General features: G+C 32.1%; 2 protein-coding genes across 2 annotated transcripts; one reads left to right on the forward strand and one right to left on the reverse strand.

Annotated features, from left to right (window-relative positions):
- Positions 1-434: 434 nt before the first annotated feature.
- On the reverse strand, positions 435-7,612 carry LOC123701035 (spondin-2-like). Its single transcript, XM_045648447.1, has 11 exons — positions 7,598-7,612; positions 7,460-7,494; positions 6,948-7,135; positions 6,152-6,366; positions 5,641-5,838; positions 4,274-4,480; positions 2,728-2,988; positions 1,979-2,156; positions 1,651-1,702; positions 1,052-1,217; positions 435-661 (listed from the first exon to the last, which is right to left on the reverse strand). The coding sequence occupies exons 1-11, from the start codon at positions 7,610-7,612 to the stop codon at positions 575-577; spliced, it is 1,602 nt and encodes a 533-aa protein (XP_045504403.1). The 3' UTR covers positions 435-574.
- Positions 7,613-8,583: 971 nt separating this feature from the next.
- Positions 8,584-9,780, forward strand: LOC123700950 (distal membrane-arm assembly complex protein 2). The gene is made up of 2 exons (XM_045648333.1): positions 8,584-9,092; positions 9,187-9,780. Exons 1-2 carry the CDS (start codon positions 8,686-8,688, stop codon positions 9,629-9,631), a joined length of 852 nt encoding a protein of 283 aa, XP_045504289.1. The 5' UTR covers positions 8,584-8,685; the 3' UTR covers positions 9,632-9,780.
- Positions 9,781-10,610: the final 830 nt, after the last annotated feature.

Below are 10,610 nucleotides of genomic sequence, written 5' to 3' on the forward strand. Positions count from 1 at the left end.
GATAACCTCCTCCTTTTTTTTGAAGTCGGTTAAAAATTTACTTTTGCTGTACGAAAACAATAAACTCGTGTGAGACCCTCACGGCAGATCGGAGCGGTCTGACGCGAAGTGGGGACAACGTTGTCACTGTATCGCTCTTGCCACGCTGTTCAACAGACTCATTCGATAGTTCAGTTTTGTGTTAAGACCGCTGTGACAACCAACCCGTGAGACAACCAAACCCGGTCTCCCCTACCGAGCGATAAATTGGCGTGAAATAAAAATGACAATGAATCATAAATATATTTATTTCTAGCGACAAACAATTAAAATCATGTAGGTACCTACAATAATAAAAACTTCAACATGTTTGAGTATATAAATTACATTATAATAAAATATTCTAAGCATTATGTAAATTCTTAAAAAATAAAAACTCGAGTAAAAAGCACAAGTAAGTACAAGTATATTTATTTATTTATATTGCATATAGGCACGCAATTGTATTCAAAATTTATGCTTAAGTTATACTTAAAGAATACCAGAAAAAATGCTACAAAATATGAGTAGATTGTTTTTTAATTTTCCTGAAAATTTAACAATTAACAAAACACTGTCGAGATTGCACAGAGCCCTCCAAATTTTGCTGACATGAACCAAAATGTTGGTTGTTGTCATCCACCTAAAAAGAAAAAATAAACATAAGTAATTAAAGTAAGTAAGCACTTAGCATGTTTTTGGTTAGGTTTTTATAACCTGATATAATAACAAGAGATGAAAAAGCAATTTTTTGGCATAAAAAAATTATTAGAATGACTGTTTTTTTTATTTGTACACGCTAAGCCTGAAGATTTTTTTTAGTTAGAAAGCACATTTTTAAAGTTTTTAATGCATACCGCGTTAAAAATTAAAAAAAAATGTGCACATATATAAATCTTCGAAGAACATTATCACCTGCATAATTAGAATTATTACTACAGGTAATATGAACAGAAGATGATTACAACTTAAACTTTAACTAATAAATATGTACATAATAATTCATATATTTTACTACACAACAAAAACTTACTTGATAACTTTCATAATACAACTTGAGTTTTTCCCTCGACCGTATTTGCGTCCCAAGGCCACACGCACCTGAATCGGGGACGCATTCGGCCCATTCGCCCCATGGCCCCAAAATACAGTCTTGGGGCCCTTGTCTTGATTCTAATGTTTTTGGTTCTTCGTCTTCCCTGCAATGTTTTGTTATAATAAAAAATTAATTTGAATTTGCAAAATAAAAAATTAATTTGAATTTGCATTCTACCGTTTCGCGCGCTGTCTAAAACTTTACAAATTGCAGCAGTTTTTGAGTTTTTCGCGAACAGACTTATAATACTTATTTAGTGATGATAGATTTATTATATATTTTCAAGTGAGTGGTTTGTATATTTAAACAATAAATAATAATACTTTATACTTTGTATTGTTACCTCTTGATGGACCTGACGATGATGTTTCGAAACCGGTCGTAGTTTATTGTAATAATAATATAAATAAAGTGGAACTAGTGAATTGTGTGTTTATATATCTATAATAAATTATACGTTAGACTTGTTTGTAAACATTTTTTTAAATATTGATTACAAGACACTGATTTTCTTATATTTCTACTGAAATACTTACTCTTCATCGTCTTTCTCTTCAACCGCTTTTTTTTCTTCTTCAGCTTCCGATTCTAAATAAAAAACAATGAAATCGTTAATATTTTTTCGATGTGGGTTTTAAAGGAACTTTTTTCTAGGAAAATACAACACAAATCACAACCATACTTACATAAGCACATAAAAAAGATTATTAATTTTAATTACGTATTTATTATTATATTACATTACACCTTCTTATTATATTACACCTTCCATATCTCAAGCTTACTACTTGTACATACATAACTTTAAGTCTTTTAAATTATAATTTTATTTTTATTTATTTTTTTAATTATTTTTAGCTTTACCTTGTTCTTCATTACAGTCTTCATCGACCAGCGGATACACATCAAGGCGCCTCACTTGCAAGAACGCGAAAGGTTTTAGTTCGTTAAGATTCATTTGGTAAAATGGCGACTCTTTGTTGAAAGAGCCTACTGCTACACGGTCCACTGCATCCACGGGAAGGGTAACTGAGGGGGGCGACTGGAAAAGGAGAAAAACACCTAAATAAATAAAAAAGACGTGTGGCACTCGGGGACTGCCGCGGTAAAGCTATTGCATGCTATGCTTTCAAGCCACACCTCCGCCCGTCGGAGTGGGGAGCGTGAGGTTTTTCGTTACGCAATTTCTGGATTCGGTCCCCGCGCTCAAGGCCCGCGATAGAAGCTATGCAATAGCTTAAAAATTTAACCATGATAAGTACGTAGATTGTAGAATTAATATTTCTATTTGTTTATTTTTACAGCGCCCTTCTGCAAGATAAGCTTCGGCAGCAGTATGTCTGGCGCAGACATTGTAAGTTTTAACAATGCAGTTTTATAATTCACTACTCCTGCGCAACGTACACGTTTTGTTTCTAAAATTTGTTGTATTAAAAGTACATTTATAAATAACATAGCAATGTTAAAAAAGTATATAGACCTAAGGTTAATTTATATATTAATCATTTATCTATTTTCCCATTTGAACTAAATAACAAGAGCGTAATGTTTCAAATAGTACATTACATAGAACAATTTCAGTACCATATCTTATCTAAAATACAAAAACCCACCTCATAAGAGATCCCATCAACCGTCCCCGCGTCCCACGGATACAGTGGTATTTCGGACGTCTCCAACCACCCTACATCGGTACACAGCTCGAACCTGGTGGCCCCCAGGAACCAGTCTGGGGATGGCTTCATCGCCACCAACACTGAGAATAAATGGTGCACCTTGTCCACACGGAAAAGAGAGTGGGATGGCTCCCACATGTAAGGGTGGTAGCGGCGTTTACCCCGGATTAGAGTTCGGGTACCATTTTGGGGGGACATCTGGAATTGCAAAAATAGGTAATTGCGTAGTTGTGAAGGAAATGAATGTTCTGTAGATAGAACATCGATATAAATGGATGATTACGTAAATATAGCTGGACAACGCAAAAATGAATGTTTTATTGCTAACAATTGTTTGATTAAAAGATAGGAAATTCGCTTAGTAGTACCACTTCAGTAGGTACTATTATGTATTCTGTGCCACTAAAGAAATGGATAGTTCAGAAAATAATGGTCAGATCACAGAACACAGCAGTTTGGATAGAAAGAAACTGTGTTTTATTACGAACAAGTACATTCAACGGAATGTGAAAATTTTAGGAAATTAGTTTATAAGGTGACAACTGGAAGAAAAAAATGGTTAAGTAAATGAAATAAAGTTGTTAAATTACACGAAACACAGCTGTTAAGAATCAAGGAATTGTTTTATTACGTTAGTTGAGAATTGTGTAAATTGTAAGCTAGGCCTATAGCAACGCTTTCACTTGCATTTTCCGGTATCACGCCATTGACATATTTTTCATTCTGTAAAATACCTCCTTAGCTCCCGTCTATCTCATTATATTTTATCAGAACAGATTTTATTTTACATCGGTACCTGCTGTTTTGATTTATAATAATCGTTGGCCTAATTAATCTGTAGTAGATCATATTATATTTATTATAATATGACCTGCGTTAATAGCTATTTGGAATTCTAGAAGTTGAAAGAATAAGTAAATATATATTTCAACAAAAACATTCGATAAAACCTCTACACATAAACAAAACTACAAATAAATATAGAAAATGGGATTCGAAATTTGTTTACTTATAAATATAACCTAGATATTAATTTTAAACGTTGTGTTAACTGTAATATGCTTTAAACTACATTCCGAGAACTTAGCACATATTTCAAAATTACATTTAGCACGGCAATTTTCATCAAGGTTTTCCTTTCGGGTATTTTCAATTAATATTTCCATTCATAAATTTCATTTTGAACCACTACATGAAAACCTTCATGATACATTTCACACATTATATAATTTATTCGTTTAAATTAAATTGAAAAAGTAGAAATGAAAAATAATGAATTCCCTAAATTCGTCTTGATTAAAATCAAATTATAATTACGACTTACGACATAAATATAACGCGAAATCAATTAAAAATTTTTATTTTTCATTTAGCTCTTCCGATGCCTAGATACATAATTTACATTATACATTCTTACAATATATTCATTACATAAGTACATACATATTCATTACTTACAATAAATTTCTAATACAATACTCACAGCATTAATAATTTCCCTCTCAACGACGCTGATATCAGCCTCTTCAGCAAGTTTCTTCAACCCAGGGCTGGCTTTATCACCAGGCTGCCATAAAATGTAGGAGTACGAATGTGAAGCTCCAACCATGTGGCTGAAGCCGTTGTCATCAGGTCTACTGGGATAGTAGCGAGGATGTGTCATTCTTGACCAACGACCTTTGAAAATTACCTGAAAATATAGAAAAAAGAAAGATAGGTACGTTTAATCACAAATACTTTTACAAATTCACTTAAAACTAGTACACTTTTAAGAACAATAAATATGTAGTTTTCATTTCTTTAAGGTATCAACAGATTTCTAAATAATTATTAGATAGGTACATAAGTATAAGCAAAGTTTAAGAAACAAAAAATAACGTTAACCGGTTGAAATCCATGAACTCATCGATTTACACACAATGACAAAAAACGATAAAATTTCGTCATTTTCGGAGTTATGGATTAAATATGGAAATTAAACAATAAGTAAAACGTAAAATTAATATTAATTAATATGAGTAGGATCGAAAAAAGAAATATACAGTACGATTTAACGAATAGAACAAACAATGTCGGACTAATAATCACACTGTATCAGTTGTGATTGTGCATAACAGAATACCGCTAAATTTGCTCACCTAATGAATCAATTGCCTATTTATTCAGTTAAAAGGATTAGGAAAGTCCAAACTCGAATACAAACATAATTTTCAAATACAAATTGTTCAAATTAAAGTTATAAAATACAATTATAAAACTAAAATCTCCGAGATCCTTAATACGGTTCCTCGTTTACAGTTTTGTGAATGCTTTATATAAAGTAACAAGTTACAACTCTGATTTCAGTTCTGCGCTTAATAACTTACCTAAACTTATAATTACTTCTTCTGGTTGAAAGCATTGTAAACGCGAATTATCCTCAGTTTATAGACAGCTTGAGCATATATTTATACATAGTATATCGATACGCAGTAGCTGTAGGTCTTCTTATTCGAAATTGTATCTACGGTTTTATCTCTACTGTGCTCCGCGGTTTTACCCGCATGGCTCCGCTGGTGTTGGTCTTAGCGTGATGATATATAGCCAATAGCCTTTTTTTTCAAATCGGACCAGTAGTTCCCGAGATTAGCGCGTTCAAACAAACGAACAAACTCTTCAGCTTTATAATATTAGTATAGATAATAGTATACTATATCCCCAATATAACATCATGCCTCCTTTATATGTCTGCTCTATATTCCTTAATATTTTTCGAAAACATATATTTTCCTCCATTATATTAATAACTAAATTTATTAACTTATGTTTTTCTGTTTCTGTTCTGTCTTTTCAAATAACAATTAATACTACCTCATATCTAGCTTCACTGCAAAGGTTACAAGTATCTACAGGTGAATACGGAGGGCTGTCTAAAGGTCTCCGATCATCTTTTTCCAGCAAAATAGTGAGATTCTCTCCGGTGTGCCAGACCTCTTCGTTTTCAGCCACCATCGCGCGCAGGCGGACCTTCTGGTTGTGCTCATTTTGTTTCGGAGATACCCAATGGACCTGAAATATACATAATTTTAGGTAAAAAGTTATTTTAGAAGATTGCAATTTCAGGAACAAGTCACAAATTCACAATCTCTATTTGAACAACGAAATAAAAATTTAAAAACATTCGCATATTATGTTTAGTACATATTCTATACTCTACATAAAATTATCAGCAATATTATAAAGGCAAAAATATTTTTTTCTAAATATATTTTATGGTCCTTATGTTCTGCAAAGTTTAAAATAACTGGTATTTTTTTAATCGGAAATCAATCGACTTTAGGTCAAGGTCAATCTATACCTGAAAACTACGGACACAACTTACCTCAACTTTATATTTATCGGAATTATCAGTATTTTCCACAGAGTAATAACACCGCTCACTGTATCTAGACTGCTTGTGCGTGTCTATAGTTTTTAGGCTTCCTACGTCTACGGACTTGTGGTCAAACTCATATGTTGTGTTGTCGACTTCTGGGTCTTCCACGGTTATCATGAACCAACGGAATGGTCGCGTCGAATTATTTGTTGTAAGCTTTACTGGAAATTTGTATAATTTGTGTTATATATTAAATTTTGAATTTTAACGGTTTCATATTTTTTACTTTCTAATTAATTAATAAAATGATCATGATAATTTGTATTAGTGAATCTATCGTATATACAAACTAGCTGCGGTTTCACCCGCGTGCGGCTCCGCTCCTGTTGGTCTTAGCGTAATGATATAATATAGCCTATACCTATAGCCTTCCTCGATAAATAGAAATCATAAATGGAAATCGATAAATATCTATCTAACACCGAAAGAATCTTTCAAATCGGACCAGTAGTTCCTGAGATAAGCGCGTTCAAACAAACAAACTCTTCAGCTTTATAATATTATCTAAAATAGATCTAAGAAAATTTAGCAGAGTAGTTGTAGCCTGAATGTAGATACTCTATAAAACGCAAATTTTTTGATTTCGTATAGGTAAAATTCGAAATAGCAGTTCGTTGATTTAATTTTTTATAGTCATAAGACATTGTACATCTCAAACGATTTCGTTGAATTCATTTTTTAATTGCATGCCGAAAATAAAGCGTAGAATTAAGCATTTTCGAATTATTAATAGAAGTCTTACAAACATAAGTCTGATCCGGACGGTAGATATTGGTGTCATTGCCCTTAGTGCTGATGCTCATTCTGTAAATGCCCTTATTTTCGCTCGGCGTCCGCACCGTTGCTTGTGGCGGAGTTTGGTCACATTTTACTTGCTGTCCCGTGCATGTATTTACTATTAATAGTAATAGTACTGATATTTTTAATATCCTGCAAATAAGGTTGATTAAATTAAAAATAAATTCACAAAAATTTTTAGGATTAATTCGTACGCAAGCCTAAATTTCATAGAATACCTACCTATACGATATGATTGATTTTGTCAATATTCCGACCTTGATACTTTAAATTAAGCGGCTCCTTCATAAATAAGGTCTAGTCTATCCAAAAAATATATGGCTTTAAATATAAATATATCATTAAAGTAGGGCAAACAACAAAACTCGACCAAAATAGATTATTTTTTAAAAATTGCATGAAAAAATCCCATGGTTACCTAGTTACTGTAATAAATACCTAAGATAAGATAAATACCTACTCCACCAAAATATGCGTGAAAGGCGAAAACTCTACCTATCTATACATAGGCATGTATGTTTCATGCTAATCAGTCCGAAGCCAGTAAATATTTGGCATACTATGAGTTAAACACGTGCTTCTGTTTATGTTTACTTCAAAATTATACATATTGTTTCAATTAATAGGTTAGAAATGAAGTCATGTAGAAATTGTTAGACACATAAACAAACCAGGGCGAATATCATTAAACATTCCTCTTAGTTGCAGAATTGAATATAAAATAGAAGAGATACATACATAATTACGACTTGAACTCTTTTGAAACAGAAACTATAAAAATAAAATAAACAGCTCTGCCTTAAATCTACGCTTGCATTCTTAAAAGATATTGTTAAATAATAATGAACGAGGAAAGCTTGATTGGAATTGATTTGGTTATCGCGACGTCAACTGTGAACGCTCTGGGTTGAAATAAACCAACGAAGCGTCCTTTTGGAAACTTGCCAAAACCAACTATGAAAAAGAATTAGGGATTCTTCACATTCATCAGCATTTACGAAAGTTCATAAAGAATCGATAGAATAATTAATACATGATGACATACTAATTTTCAGAGAACCTAAAAACGCCATACTTTAGCCTTCTATAAAAAGGACAACTTTTTAAATGTTGAGCAATAATTATTATTAGGTCTTTCCTTTTAATTGCCGTTCATTATGCTGCAAATTAAATACGGTTCCTAAATATGGTTTTCTTAGTCATTACATTAGTAGGTATTGTGATCGTCTATAATCGCTAAAAATTACAAGAGTAGTCAGTTAAAATACCCGTCGGAAGAGCAAACAAGTATGTGTTTCCCTGAAATGTTTTAAACAAAAGTTTCTTCTTCATAAAAGTCATTGGGCTTTTTTATTGTTTATCTATTCTTCTTCCCAGTTTTTCAAACCTAAATAAAATTAAAAATATTGCAGTAGGTATTTTATTCTTTATCATCCAACATTTCTCTGCCAATTTTATTTAGACATATTATAACACAGTATTATAAAGACACTAGATAAAGTTTCAGAACGAATATAATTTAAATAAGCCGTCAGTGTCATATATTTTGCTTTTTGTCAAATGTCATATTACAGATGTCAGATGCACATTTTTCAAGACGTCAAAAACGTAGGTCATTTTTGTCCTCGAAGAAATTATAAGAATTTAAACAATGATTTTCTAGATTAACTTTTAACATTAAAATGGCTTTCAATATTAAGAATAGAAATTTACTTCGATGTATTTACTCAATACGACACTATAGCGAGGCTGATAATACAAAATCTATCTATGAGAAGCATGAAGCAGGCATTCAACCACATAAAGTGCATGGCCAGGTACAAACTGAATGGCGCAAGCCCTGGATAAAGAGGGAAGGAGAACAGATAAGTAAATTAAACATTTTTGTTGAAAATAGTCCTAACATGAGCGTTTTAAACGCCATGCAAAGAATTCCAGATCTCACATTTCAAGATGTTAAGAATTGGTGGAAACAAATGAAAGAAGTACAAGAAATTCAGAACCAAAAATATTTGCCTGAAAGAGTTACAACTTTAGGACCTAACCTGGGTGCTGTTCATTTCTTTACATATCGACAAGCAACTGTTAGGTATGTTTAATGTTTTAATATATATCGTAATTTTTCAATTTATTTGTTTTGTAGTAGGTATGTTCTTTTTTAATTTTATACTTCTTGTTTTCAGGCTGAAGGGTTCCAAGGAATGGATAGGTGGTGGTGACATAACAAAACTAAATCTACCTAGCCGCTTTGTGGATGGCTACTTAGTTGAGGCTGTAGACTGCACCAATTTTCACCACAACGGTATTAGATATGAAGGTATCCAGAACTTGACAGGCCTTAATTCCCTCAAATGGTTGTCTCTAAAGGGCAATAAACATATTGATGTGTGGTGTTTGGACAGATTAGCCGGCCAGAATGGAAACACTCTAGAATATTTAGACATTTCTGGGTGCAATATATGTGTGGGCTCAATTTTAGCTCTAGCAAGAATGACGGCATTAAAATTTTTGGTTCTCACTGATCCTGGTGACAATGCAGCACTCCAAGCTGGTCTTTCAACACTTGAAGAGGAAAAACCTGATTTATTAATTAAAACTGTTGAAGATCAAATGCCAGAACAACTTTAAATAGCACCATTTGTATATACAAAATATATACTTCTATTGTTGAATAGTTATGGTTTAGTTAAGTAGCCTTTAAATATGACAATTGAATGTGTGTACAAATTTATATTTAATAGGATGTAGAAATTAAATAAATAAAACACAGAAACGTTTTTGAGGTTTCATGTTTAAACATAAGTTCGTACAATGATCCAATATGCTTGAACAGTGTGTCCGCAGTAACTGTTTTGTCTATATATCTGCATGTAACATTCTCTTTTCCATTACAAAGAATATTATATTGGTCCATAAATTGGATTCATTAAAAAACTTCACTACAATGTGACATCCGTTTCAGATTTAAAGGTCATTTTGTCTAATTCAATCTAGTTTACATTAAATTGAACACTTAAGTCTAAATAAACCATTCTAAACAAGTTATTTACAAAGTACGCCGTTTTGACTAAACAATTAGACTAATACCTTATTTAGAAGAAAATAAATAACGAATATGAAATGCTTCATTTAAAATGTCGTTTTCGAAATTATACCTAACATCTCTTAAAATATAACATTACAACTTGTTATATGCAACAAAGTTTATTCAGTCTAAATAAACTGCTTATTACATGGATTATTGACTGACAAAGCCTAGGTATTTGAGATGCGACTGCTTCTGTACACTACACTAAGATTTGAGAGTCAATAAGGCACTAGTAATACGCAGCGTTGATTTTCATATTTGTTATTACACTAACACAAACCATCCATTCAAAGATCATCAGCACACCGAAGGACAAACACAATATATGGACATTTATTTTAAAGCAAATTGAAACATTAATACAAACCCTCAAAGTGTGAACAAAGACCTTGTCATTACCAATATATCAAAATGAATAACAACCTTTTCTTGTTACTGGAATATTTTTCAAAGCTCTTTTATATTTAGGTCATCACAGCTATAATATTATGTTTAATGAATATTTTTATTTCTTAAATT

Source organism: Colias croceus, chromosome 20, assembly GCF_905220415.1.
Source record: "Colias croceus chromosome 20, ilColCroc2.1".
NCBI classification, from domain to species: domain Eukaryota; kingdom Metazoa; phylum Arthropoda; class Insecta; order Lepidoptera; family Pieridae; genus Colias; species Colias croceus.